Source organism: Gavia stellata, chromosome 8, assembly GCF_030936135.1.
Source record: "Gavia stellata isolate bGavSte3 chromosome 8, bGavSte3.hap2, whole genome shotgun sequence".
Lineage (NCBI taxonomy): Eukaryota > Metazoa > Chordata > Aves > Gaviiformes > Gaviidae > Gavia > Gavia stellata.
The window spans coordinates 2,083,214-2,100,994 of record NC_082601.1 but is presented as its reverse complement, the minus strand read 5'-3'; the positions used below and the strand labels follow the sequence as shown (position 1 = coordinate 2,100,994).

The 17,781-nt window shown below is 45.9% G+C and overlaps 1 protein-coding gene across 1 annotated transcript in view; it reads left to right on the top strand.

The window, feature by feature from the left end:
* The window catches only part of FMNL2 (formin like 2), a 152,120-nt gene that overhangs the window by 97,217 nt on the left and 37,122 nt on the right, over nt 1-17,781 (top strand). Inside the window, exons 5-9 of the mRNA XM_059820186.1 lie at nt 1,200-1,283; nt 2,955-3,107; nt 13,434-13,542; nt 14,788-14,864; nt 17,295-17,388. Coding sequence (XP_059676169.1) covers nt 1,200-1,283; nt 2,955-3,107; nt 13,434-13,542; nt 14,788-14,864; nt 17,295-17,388 — 517 coding nt within the window. The remainder of the gene's footprint in view (nt 1-1,199; nt 1,284-2,954; nt 3,108-13,433; nt 13,543-14,787; nt 14,865-17,294; nt 17,389-17,781) is intronic.

The following is a 17,781-nucleotide window of genomic DNA, read 5'->3' as shown; positions in this document are numbered from 1 at the left end:
CAGAAGGAACCGTGATGCTGCACCAGATAAATAAAAGAGGCTGACACGACCGATGTTTATTTATTTGGTTCACTTGGCTGAAAGATGTGTTTCAAAATACATTTTATAAAAATGCCAGGTTGTTTATTTTAGCAGGTAAACAGCGAAAGATTTAAAGCCTAGAATAACTCAGAGGTAATGAGTTCCCACTCTGCTGAGAGCAGGGGATCCATAGTTGCGAGGCTGTGGAGGCAGAGCAAGCCCGGAGCCCTGGTTCCCACCCTCGCTCCCCACTCGTCCCAGTGGCACCTAACCTGCTCCTGCTGGGGTTTTGTCCACCCCGGTTGGGGTTTGGAGGAAAGCCGAGCTGGGGCTGTGCTGGGGCTCCTTGCTCGCCTGGGTTTGCCCCCAGTTGGATGGATTTTCAAACTTTACTTGGCATTTTCGAGTTTTTGAAAGCTTTGGAGGATTATAATAGACTTTTCTTAATTGCATATTATTTTGCATGACTTGCAGGGGCCAAAATTCACAGGAACAGGTTAACACCTTTTAAAAAGAGAAGGCAAAATTACTGTTAAATGTACATCCAGGATGTCAGATCTCACCATTGGTGCTATTACTCTTCTGCCAGTGTGCTGTTTGTATGCTTTTGAAATACTGCCAGAGATCAGGATATGGAAAAAAATAAACCAGGTTCCTGCGACTCATGTGTTAGAAGGCGGCTGTAACCACTGCTCAGCGGTTTGTGCAGCGGTGTGTGCCAGGCAGGAGATGAGCCTGGGTTTGGAGCGAAGCCGGGCGGCAGCCGAGCTCTCCAGTGCGCCTGTGGCCCTTTTTCAGCAACACCGCTGTGGTGGGAGAGGCACTGACCAACTCCGGAGCTCAGTACTTAGAAGAGCAAACGTCTAGTTTCTGAGCAATGACGCAGAGTGTGCATAAGGGTTTTTATGCTTTTTTTCGGTGGAATGTTTTTCCCATCATAGTGCTGCAAAAAAGCTCGTTTCAGTACATTTGTAAAGTCCTCTAAAGGACTGTTTTAAAGTCCTCTAAATAATAAAGGACTTTTTAAAAAAGTCCTCTTTTCCAGAGTGAGAAAGCAAAATTTTGCTCAGCAGCACTGCCTTTCCTGCAGTGGATCTGCCTCTAGTTTATCTGACAAAAATTCCAGTAACTGCACAAAGCCCGTGAAACGCTCTGATATCTAATGATTTTTCTAACAGATGGGTCAGGGAGTTCCTGAATGAAGAAAACAAAGGCCTGGATGTTCTGGTGGAGTACTTGTCGTTTGCACAGTATGCAGTCACGTAAGTAAGACATGCCTGGTACTCCCTGGGCTTGCAAGGCAAAGCAAGACTTCTGCCATCTCTACAGAGCAAGAGAGGGAAATGCCGGGGCGGATGCTCAGCTTTTCTAGCAGAGCTTTCCTGCCGGCAGCTTAGTATGATGCTACGTATGTACCTTAGAGCAGAGAAAATGGTAACGTTAATCCAAACCCATTGGGTCATAACATGTTGCAGAGAAACAAAAGCCTAAGTTTAAGCCTTGAGATGACGTATCTCTAAGACTGTACTGACATGCTTTTTAGCTTTGGCCTCTGACCGTCTGAGGGGCGTAGTGCAAAAACATTCAACAAATGTGTGGAAGCATGCAGGCTCTCTTAGAAATAGATATGCCATTAGTGCCTGACCCCAAGGAATTACAATACTGCCTACCACGTTCAAAGCAACATCCACACACGAACCACTTCTCACAAGGGTCTCGGCAAGCAAAGTTGTTGGCATCCCGTGCAGCAGATGCGCTGCAAGACAACAGTAGGAATTTCAAGGTGATTTTGCAAGTCAGGAAGACTATGAAACAAGCTTTTGCAGTTCTGACATCTGGTTAGCTGGGAGTCAGATTTAGTCATTTAGGTAATAAATCATTAAATGTACTCTATTAAAACAAATTGGCAAAAAAATCAGCTCTCATTAGTCATTGTATCCAGAATTTGAAATAGTTGTTCAGCGGAGGATCTATTTTTGTATATCCACAGGCTTTCACTTCAGGATATTGTAGCAGTGGATTTTTGTATAAAATTGTGTGAAAAGAAGCAATAGGTTGAAGATACTGTTGTAGTTAGGAGCTCAAGCTCTGCTCGAGAGTAGAGATGATGTTTTATTTTTAGAAAAGATGCCAGCAGATATATATGTACCATCGCACAGAAAAGAGATTTTTGGTGGGGTTGCAATAAAATTAATGAAGGAAAATTATACGTTTTAAAATGTTACTAACACTGGAAAAAACTGTGCACAGCAAAAAGAAGTGTTTGTATAAAGACTTTCTTCCTAAAATTATACAAATGTACGCAAGTTAGCTTGCTGGGTTTTTCCCCTCTCTAACGTGGTAAACATGAGTAATAACCTCAAAAGCTGTAAGGGGAACAAGCATTTTCTGCTTGAAATAGCAGTACAATGGGCGACGAGTCAGAAATCGAAGAAAATCTGTAATGATTATGGTAATATATTACATATGCTGGGAGATTCGTGAGGGCCAGCAGGGCAGCGTAAATGCTTGGTCACATATTGATGGAGGAAACTGAATTAGTACTTGCACAACGTATTGATTTATTGAAATAAAATGGGGACAGCTTGAAGCATTCCCCCTCTTTCCTTCAAGGCAGGGCTATTCATCAGCAGAGTGGCCAATGTTGTATTTATTTTACGTTGAAGTAGAATAATACGTAGCTGTTTGATCCTTCTGAAATTGTATGCTCGTGTGGTTAGCTGCTGCCTTTGTCAAGGTCCAGATTTGCTGCACTATGCATTTGAAGCTCATGCTGAATTGCAGCTGAAGGGAAGTTAGCTCTGCATTGCTATCTTCCTTTCTTTTTGTGATGTTTTGGGACCTACTAAAATCTGCAGATGCTGAACAGGAAGAAAAATGCTATATGCATCTTTTCTGTCTAACCCGGCGTTGGAATTTCTATTTCCTTTCAGGTTTGACTTTGAAAGTTTGGAGAACAATGTGGAAAACTCGATGGAGAAGTCCAAACCTTGGAGCCGATCTATTGAGGACCTGCACAGAGGCAGTAATTTACCCTCGCCAGTTGGCAACAGCATTTCTCGCTCTGGCAGACACTCGACTTTACGGTAAGGAGTTACATCAGGCAGTGGGTGACCTACAAACAGTGAGTGCCCGAGTGAGAAGAGTCAGTATGGTTTTCCAATTAGAATATTTTTCATCCTCCCTCTTTTCACTGTATAGGCTTGACATATATAGGAAACGTGTCATTGTACTGACGGTTTTGAGGTGGAAAGAAGTGCTAAGCTAGGCACACGGGGCAGCATTACCCAGCAATTGAGGAAGAGACAAGAATAACTCTGCCTCCCTTTCCAGTGGCAGAATGATCTAAGGATGCACGATACGTTTCCATCAGGTACAATGTGGCTTGCACAGAGGAAGCAATTCCTCCTCTCCAAAGAGTGCCTCAAGATTTCCATGGACCCAGCCAGTCTGGGGCTCCGATCCGGTGTCTCGTCCAAAAAGGTCTCTTCTAGCAGCGCATTCCTTCCGTGCTGCTATGAACAAGAGGTTTGGTTTTTTTAAAGGCCACTTCCATCCTCCTAACCTGCTGTAAATTCTAGCACCGCCCCAGGCTTTACTATGAAGTGTCTCTTTCCAAGTACTGGGTTTTTTTTTAGTGTGTGGAAAAGGCAGGATCGCTTCCCAAGGCTGAACGGCAGTCGACTCTGTTACATTCCTTCAGTGCTTCACTAGTATAAGACATACTAAACACCACCTTTGGACTAGCAGTACTCTTACCTAGGGGCGCAGCTCAGAGCGCTGAATGGCATTTACTCATACGCTTTTTGACTTCCTTTGGCCTTTGTGGAGTTTTGTTACATAGTACTGTAAGCGTAAAGGAGTTCAACAAAGGTGGAGCCAAGTGAGGACTTGCAGCTTTTTCCTACATCTTCCATTCGAGGTTCAGGTTTGGTTTGTCAGTCAAAGGTAATGTTGACTCTTTAGCCTGAGCTGTGGTGGATGTGATACCTGGAAGATGTAGTTCGCGGACATCAGGCAGTGGAGAGGAGGAGGCAGGCTCACAGTTCTGGTAAAGAGATACAGGCTGTGGAGTCCAGCAAAATCACTTGACCAGTTGATTTTTTTTTAAATGTTGCAAAGGTGTTCTTAGTGGTTTTGGTTTTCTTTGATCTTTAATTACTATGACAGAGAAATGGTAGAGTCTTGTGCTTGCAGGAGGATGTCTGATTCTGCTCTCTGTCTTTGGGAGGTGTGCTTGTGATTAGTTACACTAGAAATGCATGTCAGGTATATGTTACATGTCTCTTTCATTTTTTATCTTCATTTCCTTCCATCCTTTTTCCTTTTTCACATCCCTCTTTATTCCTTACCTTTTTTATTTTCCTTTTCCACGTCTCCTCCCTTGCATCCTTCATTCCCCTCCCTCTTTCAAATGCTCTTCTCCAATTCTCTCTCTCGCATCCTTCCCTCCTCTGTTCTCACCTGCCTTTCACATACCATCAGATTGGTTTCTCTGCCTGAGCAACTTCAGTTCAAACGCTGCCAGAGCTGCTTTTCAGCCAACTGCCTCTGGAGCGGCTACACTTTGCGCTCTGCTGATGAGGCTTCGAGCCGGAAAATCTCGTAAGTCCCAGGTGCAAGGTTACATGCAGCACGGGCTGTGCAGGGCATGGGAGCCGCGTGGCTAGCACTCCTCCCCATGCCTTATAATCTGGTAATCGTACGTCTTGGTAAAGCGACCGCCTGAGTTTTCAGCCTCCAAAACGTGGGGTTATCACATTATAACTTCAAAGTGTAGTTTGCTTCCGTAGAGGGGGATTTTCTGAAAGTACAATGTGTTTTACTTTGAAACAAGATACTAGTTTACCGTATTGCAAATAGTATTATTAGTTTCATACCCAAGACATAGAGCCCGTAGTCATTGTCCATGTTATTTCATCTTTTTTATTACAAATAGGGACTTCACTCATATCCAACGCTGGCACAGAAATGTAACCTAGCACAGTGTTTTTCAGCCAAGTGCCCCCTCCTGCCTGCAGACCCATCTTTGTACCGGGGCAGCTTGGGCAGAAACTGTCCAACACTTACATGGAATTAGCACCTTTGGTTTGTGTTTTATTAAAAAAAAACAACCTGTGTTTTAAAATGTGTACTTTTTCAATAGCTGGGGACTATATGTATTAAAAAAAGTAAAACGTAAAAGTAGGTGGGAAGTTTTTAAGAGGGTTTTTTTGTATAATTAGTAAATATTGGTTAACTGAAACAGAATCTTTTCCTGAGAACAAGGTAGGTGCTTATCAAATGACAAGGGTGTGCAGGATGGTGTTTCTGGTCAAACCCAGGAGGTTCCTGCCCTGTCGCTGGGTAGGCTATGTGTCTGGGACGTGTGGAGACCCAGGCCATAGGTTCTTCTGTGTGGAAGCTCCTCTTCCGTCTTTGTTGTAAAAACCATTAAAATGGAGAGAAAGGAAGAAGCGGTTCTCCCTCTTGGATGAAAAAGGAGAAGTCTGACAATTTTAACAGGGTAATTTAAAATTCAGGGGCTGGATGCATCCCTGCTATGCCATAGCAGTATGAAAAATGAAAACAGATTTGGCCTGGATTCCTTTATATTAAAACGGCAAGAAGATTTGGGGAGACAGTGTTCCGTGCCAGCTTTGACACCATTTTTTCTCATTTCTGGTGCTTGTGTGGCACTGTCACGGCACCAGCTCTCCTGCCTGTCCTCAAGGTTCGACAGCAGTAAACCTGCTCTTGCCCTCAGGACCCTGCACTGTCCCAGCTGGTGTGTGGCGTACACATTTAATTCTAGCAAAAGGAACAGGAGATAAGCACAAAGCAATGCTAGGCAGTACTGGCAGGGTTATACCCCTTGCACGCTTGCGAACGATGCGGCTCCATCGTAGCGAGCAGTTCCCTTGCAGCCAGGCAGGGCAAACTTGCTGCGGTGTGAACTCAGCCGGCGGTGACGTGGGCGCGGAGGCTTTCTGTCTGTTGGTTTGCGTGGCTGAGGCTATCCATGTCTAATTGTGACTTTAACTGGCTTCCCGGAGCTCTTTTTAGTAGGGCTAAACCCTGCCAATTCCCTGCTCACTGGGTTTCCTTGGCAACTGAGGGGTTTTTTTAAGAGGAGGCACAGGGATTTGGGAAGCAAACACCAAAATGAGGGCAGAAGGATAAAAACGGGGATGAACCTTTGGGGATTTTATTGTGGCTTTTTTGGGGGGGGAAAAGCATTACTTTCACATGAGAGTCATACTCTCTTGTCAGATAAATATTAATGCAGACTTTGTAATGTCCCAGCCCATTAGAAATTCCCTTTCTTCCGAGTCAAATACTTCAATTTTTATGTGGTTTGAACTGAGAAATTTCATTTCTTTCTTCAAAATCTGTGGAGTCCATAATGAGAGAGTGATCCAGGCAAATGTATCTTGATCCATAAATGGGCTTTGAATGCATTCAATAATTGGACTCAAATTTGGCACTGCTTCTTAGGCTGCCGTGAATTGGACTTCACCATTAACACTTTCACCGCTCAGGGACCAGCTGACTTTGTCGTCATAATGTTTGTCAGATACTTGCTAATTAAACAGAGCATATTTTTGAGCAGGTAGTTGTCGGTCTTGTGATTCTTCTGGTTTCTCTACCTGATTTTTACAGACCTCGGACAGGCATTAGGCAGCGGTGTCTCTGGCAGCCGAGGGTGTGCCCCCCTTTTCGCGTAGCCTGCTTGGTGGTGCCGTGCGGGTCTTTGTAGGGAAATGCCCTGGTCGAACTGGGGGAGAATCCCCTGCCATACCCATCCGTGTTTGTGTGCAGAGGTGAAGAAACGCGCTTGTTCCCTTGCTGGAAGTTAGGTGGGATGCGCATGGCGTGGCAGAGCCGAGCACCGCCCGGGTGTGCATTTACATCTGTACTCACGCACTGGCTGCGTAGCCTGGGAGGAAGGAGGGAGACCAAAACCGGCTGTTCCGATTTCTTTTCTCACCTTTTTTAAGCAGGAAATGTCTCCTCAGCTTTATGGATTAGTAATTTTCCCATATTCCTTTAGATGAAGACAAAACCAGCAGGCTCAAAGTCATTTCTTGTCTTTACATTTGTGGCACAAACCAGCTTTGTTGCCCCTTTTTGAAGTGGCAGAAGAGAGACATTTTCGGGCAGCACGGCTACCTGCTGTGGCTTCTCTTGCACGAGCTTATGGGGACCACCAGTGAGCCAAAGGCTCGAGGTCTTTCCCTCTCCGGGCCTCATCGCCTGCAGTGGGGTGCAAGTTCGGGGTCCCCACGTCCATCTCCCCACCCGGCTTGTAACTCGCTTTAAGAGGAGATCAGGGAAATCCAAAGTTTGTAGGAGGTGCCAAGACCTTCCTCTTCCACAGTCCCTTTCTGCTGTCAGAAGGACATTCATAATACAAACACCACCACCTGCAAACCACCACCGCCACCAAAATTGCAGAAACGCAATCCAGAACCCACCCAACCCCCATGAAAACCAGCAGTCCCAGCCCATGCAGAGCTGGGCGAGCAGCCGGGGGGGCGGTGAGGTCCACCCGGGGCTGTCCTCTGCTCTCCTTGCTCCTACTCTGACGAAGCCAGTGTAGACAAATGAGGGCATGATACTCTTCAGCAGATAAGATGATAAAAATGATAGGAGAAACCAGCTATAACTTGTATTTGTTATTAATGTGGTACATCAGAAGTCCGTCTACACCATTGGACAGGGCACATGTCCTCATTTTAAGCATGAAAGTCCTTCCACTGAAGTTGGTGGAGATGGCAGGAGTTTGTATGGAGGTTTTTGCTCACTTACCATGGTGGAAAGGGCTTTTATTTACCTTGAGTATCCCAATTTGTTGCGTAGGTGTTTTAATTATCTGTCTGTGGGTTTTCAGTGTTGGTGTGAGCTGTTCTGCACCAGAAGATGCCCTGTGTGTTGGATTTTCAAGATTGTGGTTGTACGAAGTGCTGGATGAGTCCAGGACTCACCGGACATTTTCGGCAGTCCTGTCTGATCACGTTAGCAAAGCAACGTGGACATGGAGGCAGGAGTAGTTTTTCAAAATTAATCTCTTTAGGCTGTCTGGGCTGAACGGTCCTTCTCACTTTTCTGTAGGAGGCTGGTGGGTAAAAGAGCAGCCTGGTCTCCACGTAGGCACCTTTACCAGCACCAAATTAACTAGATTGTTACTAACTTGAATAAAAATGATGAATGAGTTATTATTGAACAGAAATGTACTTCTGTTAGATCTGGGTGAGAAAAAGAACCTTAAACCATACTGTGTATTCCAGCACAGGTTTAGCCTCGGGTTTAATGGTCGTTGGTTTTCCCACACGGGTGCAGTGTTCCGGCTGTGGAAACGCCAGATCCTGCCTGCTTCCCCCCAGCCTCCAGCAGCAAAGACACGAAGCTATGGAGTAGCTCCCTCCCCACGTGTGACATCCCGTACCCACCGCTGGTGGCTGGCAGGAGGAAAGCATTACGCGCTGCAGGAGCTTGCACGTGGTCAGGTTTTCTGTTTCTGCTTTTTTGAGAAGTAAGGTTTTATAGTTCTTCTTTAAAGGAGGGGTAGAGGAAATAAAAGGGGAACCATCTGAATTTAATTACCGGGATAAATATACTCTTGGTGACATAATCTTTGACCTGCAGCAGACAGGAAATCAAAACCAACAATTCATCCAGATGCTCGGATCAGCCTAATGTTTAGTAACAAGAAATGAAATAAAAGCAAAAGATGATCATCCACCCTGGTTTGGCTCATGTTGCATAAAGGGAGGTGTTAGAGCTACCGCCAGTCTGCCCTGCCTTTAGGAAGGAAACAAATAACATCAGGGGTCGTTGCAATTGCCACTAATGCAGGGAAAGCATCTTGAACCTCAGTTCCAGTGTGTAGAGTCGTCGTAAAAGAGTTTCTGTACAAAAAATCCTCATTAATTCTTGGCATTCGTGTCTCTGTGAAGAAATTTGCATCTGTTGAAGGGAAGCAATCTAAATCTAGGGCAGAATCCCATCTGTGCTAGGGAGATTTTCTCTGCACTGCAGCTCTTGATTGCATATTCCGTACCCGTTTCTCAGCCTAATCATAAACTAACACGGGTGGAAGCTCTGCGAGCCGGAGGCTGTGGGCTCTGAGTATCACTGATGATATCACTGAATAACACACCCCCGAGTAGGGCTGTGTGGGGCGGTGGGGAGGGCAGGAGACTGCTGCGGAGAGAGCACAGAGCGAGGGGTGCAGCCTGGGGCTGAGTCCCCAGGGGTGAGGGTCATCTTGGGTTTTGGGAAGAGAACAGAACACGTACCTCTGACGTCCCCTTTGCCTATTTGGCTGGTCGCTGGCGTGAGAATCCTCCCAGTGAACATCTCCAGGCTTCAAAACGGCAGTTTCCCTGGCTGCAGGCAGGTAGTGCCATACGGGATGTCTGCAGCCCTTGTTGGGTTCCTGTGGGTCTTTTCCACCTCCTTTGGAAGAGGCAAATACCGTCTTCACCTCAAACCTTCCTTTTGGTGCCCGCATTGCTCTGCAGTGCGGGGGTTTGGTTAGGTGCCCGGAAAGCCATGTGGGTAGTGAAAGGTGTAGAGGGGAGCATCCCTCAGCCCGGGAAGACTCCATCCAGGATGCCAGGCTGAGTTCCCAGGGACATCGGACCCAGCGTGCTCCAGGGTCCTGCTGTGTTGCAGAGGATCTTTCCTCCCTGATTCTGTTTCTCCTTTCTCCCCAGGCGGCTGGAAATGTCAAATTCTGGCTTTATGGTCGTCTTTTATTAGTTTAAGGAGACTTGCTCCTGTTTGGTACAGCTGACAAAACTCTGTCAGGTGTTCAACGGCATTCTGAAATTTAAGGAGTTGATACAACAGGCACTGAGGAAGACTTTTTTCTTCTATCGGTGGCATGATAAAGATCTAATTACTCTGCTTATTTAAAATTTAAAGGAAAATGTATGCAACCTTTAGTAGTTTAAAACTGAAGTAAGTCATTGCAGGAACAATCTCTGTATGACTAGAAATGACTTTTAAATCTTTTAATTGCAGTGTTTTTCGTATTTAGTGAAATGGATGTACGGAAATGCGCTAGCGCAGTGTGGTTACACATTCTCCAGCCAACACTGGCAGCGCTTCCACACTTCCCAGTTCAGACTCAGTGTAGGGCTCCCAGGTAAAGGTTGCACTGCTCCTCTTTTGTCTCCGGAAGGGAGGTTTGGAAGATGAATGAGTCCCTGAGCGCGGGGTCTGTGCGTGGGCAGTCAGCCCGTCCGTGGGGATGCAGGCAGGACAGCCCTGGCTGGAGCTCCCTGGCCGGCCCCATTCCCACCAGGAGCAGCTGGACAGTGTCCCGGAGCCCAGGTGCGAGGCGCAGTGCAGCACCTCATCCAGAGTGCTTGTGGTGGCTTGGGGCCAGCCCCGCAGCGTGGGGAGCAGCCTAGTCCTGTCCTGTTCCTCCGAGGCACAGCCTGCGTCCCTCCTCGGGGTCCGGTCCCCGAAACCCGTCTCCCGTGCTTTCACCACTCACTGTTCTCAGGCAAAACTAGGTCATGTTTCCCGCAAACCTGAAATGCGTCTGAGTGCCCTGAGCTGATTTATGCATTCATATATATGGGAAAAAAAAAGCAGTTTGACTGAATTCTGCTTTGAATTTTGGGGTTTCTTTCATGTTGGCACTCCTGGAAAATGAAAGCAAAGGGAAGTAATTGCTGAAGCCTGAGAGTCGCCGGCTCTCCGTGGGCAGGGTGGTTTGGCACCGCGCTCCGGAGCTCGCTGCGTGTTCTGCTCTTGTCCTGCACCGGAGCTGCGGAGCGGGGAAGGCTCCTGCAGCCGCACAGGCGGACACAGCAAGGGTGCTGCTGAGCTGCCGGCCCGCGGTACGCCCAGACCCTCGTACGAGCTACCTCATCTGTTTTGTTTTGTGCATTTAAAGCGAGAAAATTTGCAAGTATGTTCTTTGTGTCAGAGAGTGAGCTAGTGAGTCAGAAGAAAACAAGTCTGTTATTACTTGTTCTTGTATTTATTATTAGTCTTTACTATTATTATTAATAATAATAGTAAAGTTAATAACTGATTTTAAAAGCTACACCTCTTTTTTAAACAAAATGAGTAGCATGGATTAGACAAGTAACTGCACTGTAAGAGTTGCAATAAACAGGGCAGCCCCCCAAATGCACTCAAAATAGGAAATCAGAGGAGAACAGTGAAGCGTGATAACACCAAAGCCATATCTAATAACCTCTCTGACGTTGCCCGGGAGCAGACGCTTAGTGCAGGAGATGGTTAGAGCACTTGTGTAGTACGAGCCAGGCAGATACCCAGTGATGTTTCTCCTGGTACATGCTCCTGCTTCCAGTAGTCTGTAGATTTAAGCATCCTGATCTAAGAACTGCATCTCATGTTTAATAGTTCTTGATGGATTTTTTCATCTGTGAATTGGTGTAAGTTCTTCTGGAGTCCGTGCCAGGCTCTGGGCTCTGCTGCAGGCGTGCTGAAGAGCTCCTGCTCTCCTGAGCACTGTGCGGAGGAGTGCCTCGGAAATTACCAGGTTTGCTTTTATCCTGTCACCTGATAATTATATGTGATGCCACATAGTTCCCGTGTTACGAGAAGTAACGACAGATTGTTGCCTGTTCACTCCCTCCACGCCACTCATACTTTTTTGGAGTGTTGGGATAGTTCTCAGATGGAAGAGCCTGGGTCTGCGTGTCCCCTGGAAGCTCTCCTGTTCTCCAGCTCACCTTCTTGCCCTGCCTTGGCATGTGTTTGCAGTTGTGCTTTGAGTCATTGCCGGGTACCAGCACTGATTCCTTTAACTCCTGGTTAGGGACTGGAGTGAGAGCTAAGGCTGCTGTAATCCAGAAGCTTTCCCCACTGCAGTTGTTTTCCCGAATCAAAGAGAAGAAAAGTCTTCCCGTGTGTGTTCTCCAGGCTGCAAAGGTGGCATTGCCAAGTGTGAGGCCAGCTGCAGCTGACTGAAGAAGCCTTGTGTTTACTGGAGGTTGTATTTACTCCACCAGCCAAGCTTCATCTATGAATTTCTCTTCTTTCCCCCAATGGAGTTGCTCTTTGCATAACAAATGTCAGAATTTGCACATCACTGCACATGCATCACGTTGTTTTTCTTTCTGTCGTCTTATCAGCAGGTTTTTATACTTTATTCCTCTATTTTCAGGCCCGAGTGGGATGGTTGGAAATGCAAAAGGATCACTGTGCCTGCCTAGAGGTTTCGTTAGCCTCTGAGCCGGCGAGCCCATCCCTTCTGGTCTCTGTCTCACCTGCATAGATGTAAATCAGGAGCAGATCTCTGGATGCTGCAGCCCTGTGACTAATTGAGAACCTGCTTGGACCCTCTCTCTGGGCTGTTTTTACACTGTAAATTGGGGGAGCAGGACAAATGCACAGCTGGGAGGGCCCCGTAGACCCCCCCGCAGTTTCCATGGGGCTTGTCCCGCATGGTGCGCTCGGCCCGGGGCTCACCGGGGCGGCACCACGGACACCGTCGGCTGATTGCAGCACTCAGTGCATCGCTGTCAAAAGAGATTCTTGACCATAATCGTAATCCTCTCATGGCTTATTCAATTTTACAAATGTAAGAACATATATGTATTTTGTATGGCAGCCTGTCTCCTTGTCCCCAATTTCCTGTGCTCAGCTCGTGAAGCATGTTTTTTCTTAAAGAAAATAAGCAGTGTCTCAGGAAGAGCTGAAATGTGGTTTTCATTTACTATGCCATGGAAATGACGGATTTAAAGATTTCCCTTTGTGTTTATTCCGTGTACTTATTTAATTGAATTCAAGGTTGATTTACCAGTTAGGGGTTACAATTAAAATAATTAATGCCTCTGTTCTGAGGAAAGTTGCTAAGGGCTGTATTTTCCTCAAATAATTTGGAGGGCTTTCAGAAAGCTCAGCTGCGGAATAGAAGAGAGGCACCATTCTTAAAAGAAATGCAGCGGGAATTAATACATTTGCTGATGTCTACGAATGTTCAGTTCCATTAAAAGTCTGTGCTGTTGCTCGTGCAGAGTAAAGTGCATGGAAAAAAATCCAGAATACCTCTGCTTGCCGGTGAATCGTTCTTTCCCCATTGCACACCACGAGAGATGGAGGTCCCTGGCTTTGGATGGGCGATGCCGTGGCTGGCGGCATCGGCTGTGCCAGGTGGAAGGGCTGAGACCGGCAGCTCGCCGTCTGTGCTGGCCCTGGGCTGGGGAGCGGTGGCCGGCAGGCAGTCGTGGAGCCGTGCATCTGGGGCTTCATACGCTGCCGATGGAAGCAGCCCCTGGTCTTTTTTCCCGCTTTATTTGTGTCTGTATTGTCCAATGGTCGTATCCTCTGCAGAACTGAAAGACGTCTGCATTTTCATGCAGTGGAGGAGTACTTCCATTCCTTTATTCTTACCACCTGAAAATAGTCTTGTGATTGATGAGAGCTGGTTTTGTTTGCAGGTATAACACCTTGCCAAGCCGAAGAACGCTAAAAAATTCCCGATTAGTGAGTAAAAAAGATGATGTTCATGTCTGCATCATGTGTTTACGGGCCATAATGAATTACCAGGTATTTCCCTTTTTGTTCTTTTGGACCACGTAACTATTTTGGTGTTGGGAGGGGGGAGGGAAAGCTTAGTGGTGAATTGTTAAGGTAACACTGACGCAAAGGTTTAAATTTGTGCTCATTCTTAGGCAGTGTCACTGGGAAGCAATGTAACACAGTCCTTGTGTACCCACCCAGATGATTTAGTACAGATGCAAAGACACACGTAGATAAGAGCGTCTGCATATTGGACCAGCTCCGTTTGCAGTGATGGGCTCAGTTTGCACTAGCTTATTAGAAGTTACACAACTGAAGTTATAATTTGTCTCAGAATTAGTACTAACACCTAGGAAATATGAGAATTTTTCAGAAGAGCTATACGCCGATGGAAAATCCAAGCTCTCACTCGTTACATGTTTATCACAAGGCAATTGCAATAACTGCAAGTCAAAGAATAAACTAGACCAAAGCTAATCTTATTTTCACGAGTTTCTTTTCTCTTCAGTGGGATGCTGTGATTGTACGGCATGCCCAAGTAGCTTCAGATTTGGGTTTTGTTTTTTTTTTACTAAACCAGTAACAGCTAAAAGTTACACACTTCAGAGAAAGGCTGTGGTGAACACCTTTATTATGAGTTGTGCAGCTGTATGAGGTATTTCTAACGCGGCTGCGTATGTGAACTCTGCCCTTGGGGATACCAGCTCCCTGGGATTTACAGGGAGTCTTACCTCTGATGGGAAGGATGCCAACAACAATCTTGTGCTAATAACCAATACAGTATTTTCCAAAGCAATTCTCTTTTCATTTTTGGAGAGCAAAGCCAGCAGTACTCGTGCAATAACTGCATGCTGCAGTCGCTCTTTGGCAGCACACGTGCTGCAAAAGGAGTGATTCTGGCAGCTGAATTGCAAATTCCTCTTTAGAGAGTAAATGGCACCCTTGACTGTCAGAATTAAAAAGGGGTTGGAGGGAGGACATGACTGAGCAGAGGGGTTGGCAGTGATGTAGGAGCAGCTCTTGGACCCCTTTTCGTTGGCTGACATGGCCAAACCAAGTACTTTCGACACTGTTAGTGGCAGAGAAGTTGTTAGGCACGGTGGTAGATGGAAATGCCCTGGCTGACTTGGTAAACTCGACAGTGTTTTGTTTGGCTTACAGCATTGTGAAAGGCTGCTGCCAGATCTGGTCAGAGAGATGTAATTTGTTGGATTTTAAAAATAGTCATTTCAGTCTCAAAACTGAAACAATATTTTCCTCTTCTCTTTTCAGTATGGATTCAATATGGTCATGTCGCATCCACATGCCGTTAATGAAATTGCACTAAGTTTGAACAACAAGAATCCCAGGTAGGCTGCACTTGCTTTTAGAGACTTTAAGAAGTAGGTAAGTAAAGAGTATGTGGAAAGGGATTTTCAGGGGTACGTTTATGCACAAACCTGTAGCAAAAATCAGACTTCATTCTGAATCAGATTAAATCTGTATAGTGGTGCAAATAGATGAGCAATTGCCATCTCGTTCCACTGGTTTCAGAAGCTACTGACTCTTCAGCTGAAAGTTCACTACTTAAGCACTCCAGCTCTATTGCAGTGCAAAGAAGACCTGGCTGATAATGAGCAGCTTAGCACGGGATTTTCGTGAAGAGTAGGGAAATCTTCTTAACTAGATGTTGTCTGAGAGGTCCTTAGATTTGAATTTCTTTGAGAGAGGGTTTCATTCTTGTTCTGTGTCGGGTTGCTGTTCAGCCACAGCAATAATGTCATAATTGCACAGTGGAAGTGGTGGCTGCGAGGCTGTGTCCCCTCCTCTCCCCGCACACACTTGCGACCCTGGCAGTCACTTCCAGCAAAGCCTGGAGCTGCGAACCTCTTGCATGTCTAACGAAACCAAATCTGACATACTGCTGTTTGCAAGGAAAGGTAAAACCAGGGGATGAGACAAAACTAAACGGCACTATATACGAGTATATGTATAGCCTTTGCTTAGGCTGTCTGCTTGCCTTACAGTGCACTGCTTGAAATCTTGTCCTGATGGAAGTAGGTACTTCCTTCCTTTCTTTTATTTAGCCCTAAGTCAGCAAGCCTAGGCACAGGATAAATGGGAAGGATATAGGAAGTTTATTGTTTTTATCATTTTTGGTGTCCTGTGCCTGGAAATCAGGTGATCAAGAGAGAGCCTGGGTTTTCATTTTTGACAGAAGTGGATTATTTAAGTTTCTGTTTATACAAAAAATTGCTTTCAAATGTGCCTAAAACAATCTGAAGACAAAACTTGGTGTTAGTGCTGTTCAAAACGTAATTCCTTTTTGGTTTAGCCCCATCATAATTTTTGAAGAAACCGGAGGTTTGAGTGCTTAGGGTTGTCTGAGCTGTGCAAAAAGGGAAGGAGCAGCTCTGAGAGATGCTGCAGGGCTGATCCCATCGCCAGACCATGCACCCTGCGGAGCTAAGTGCCGCAGGGGTGGGCAGGCCAGGTGGAGGATGGATGTAGGGACTCCGTCTCCTCTGGCTGTGCCCAGACGGATGCCACCGACACAGCCGTAACTGTGTTCTCCCCGTCCCCACCCCGGATGCAGCCGGTGGGTAAGTGCTCCGGGCGGCATCGGAGACCTGGGCGTCCCCCTGGGTTCTGCGCTCGTGGAGATCACCCTCCCTTCTCCCTGCACACACGGCTCATAGCCCACCCTTGGAAGGGATATTACTGAAGATCCATAGTAAGAGCTCTTTGATCCTGTCTGAAAGAGCTTGGATTTTCTTCTTGTGGCAGGAAAAAAATCGATGATTAAGAATTGAAAGTGATACATTTAAAATTTCCTAGGAAAGTGAACATTTTATCTGGTTTCCAAAGATAACCTTGACACTTTGAAAGCCAAAAGGTATTTCTTTTTCTGTAACATCTGGTTTGAGTCATGGCTTTAGCATGAAACTAATTTCATATGTGTTTGCATGATTTTAATATCTGCTCAGAGCTCATCTGGCCACGAAGTCCAGTTGGTGCTTTTGCCTTATGTGAACCCTGTAAGAAAGTACTGGGGATTATTTATACGGGAGTTATACTGAGTCTGTTGCATGCTTTTCTTTCAGTAATCTGTTGTCTTCTCTCATTAATATGCCTGTGTTAGCACTGCTGTCAATCAGTTGCCCAGATTTCTGATTCAAGAGGGGAAAGACGTGCTATGGCATCCTATATTTACTTCAGCGAACCACGTCTTTGTTTTTTTTGTGGCTATGAATAATACAAATTATCATAGAAAATAATTCAGATTTGTATCAGGAAAAATACAGGTTTGAATTATAAGCACATTCATTAAAAACTGGGCTCAGAGGAAATGGGCTGCGTTGTGGTGAAGACAGCTGACTAACGGCTGATGTGTGGTGATCCTGCCTTGTGTAAAACTGCCTCCTCTCCGGGGTTGTGCAGGTGAACTCTCCGGGAGTACAAGCTGTCGAAGGCTGACGTGGTCTGCCTTTACCAGAGTTATGCGACTGCCTTTGGTTTGCTTGAATTTCCACGAGTATAATTTGTGATTTAAATTTCTGCATGTTTTGAGAAGCATTAAAATGGGAGAAAGCTGCATGATCCTGGGAGAGTCACAATGCCCTGGATCAGATGATGCTCAGCATTATGCATCTTGCAGGTTTACTAGTTTCCAGAGATTAAAAATACACGGGATGCAAACTATGTCTCCCAGTGTCTCCACATCCCTTTTGCAAACAGGTGGAAAGAAGGTGGTTCATCACGTGGTGGTCATTGACTGTTGTGGTTTCTTTTCTTTGCAGGACAAAGGCCCTTGTCTTAGAGCTTTTAGCAGCTGTTTGCCTCGTCAGAGGAGGGCATGAAATCATTTTATCTGCGTTTGATAACTTTAAGGAGGTACGTTACTCTGCTGTATTAGAATTTGATGCGCGTGTTGATAGTTGTCTTACATGGCATTGGCTAGAGCTTTCTCATTCAGCTAAATTTCCTAGTTTTCCATAAACTGCAGATATTCCCTAAGTTGCTTTGAGCTGCAAGGGATCAGACAGTGGTGTTGATGCCATCATTTTGTGCACTTTTGCGTAAAAGAGCCATAATCCCAACCAGATGAATCCCGACTGTGAATGGCTCCCTTTACCTTTTGGTCAGTCAAGCTGTGTCCCTGAAGTGGAAGACTAATGGAGATCTTGAGAGCTTTACTCCAGTGCCTCCGTCTCTGAACACTTCTCTATGCTCTTAGATAAAACAACCAGGAACGGTGTATTAGATCTCCCATTTTCAGAGCCATTT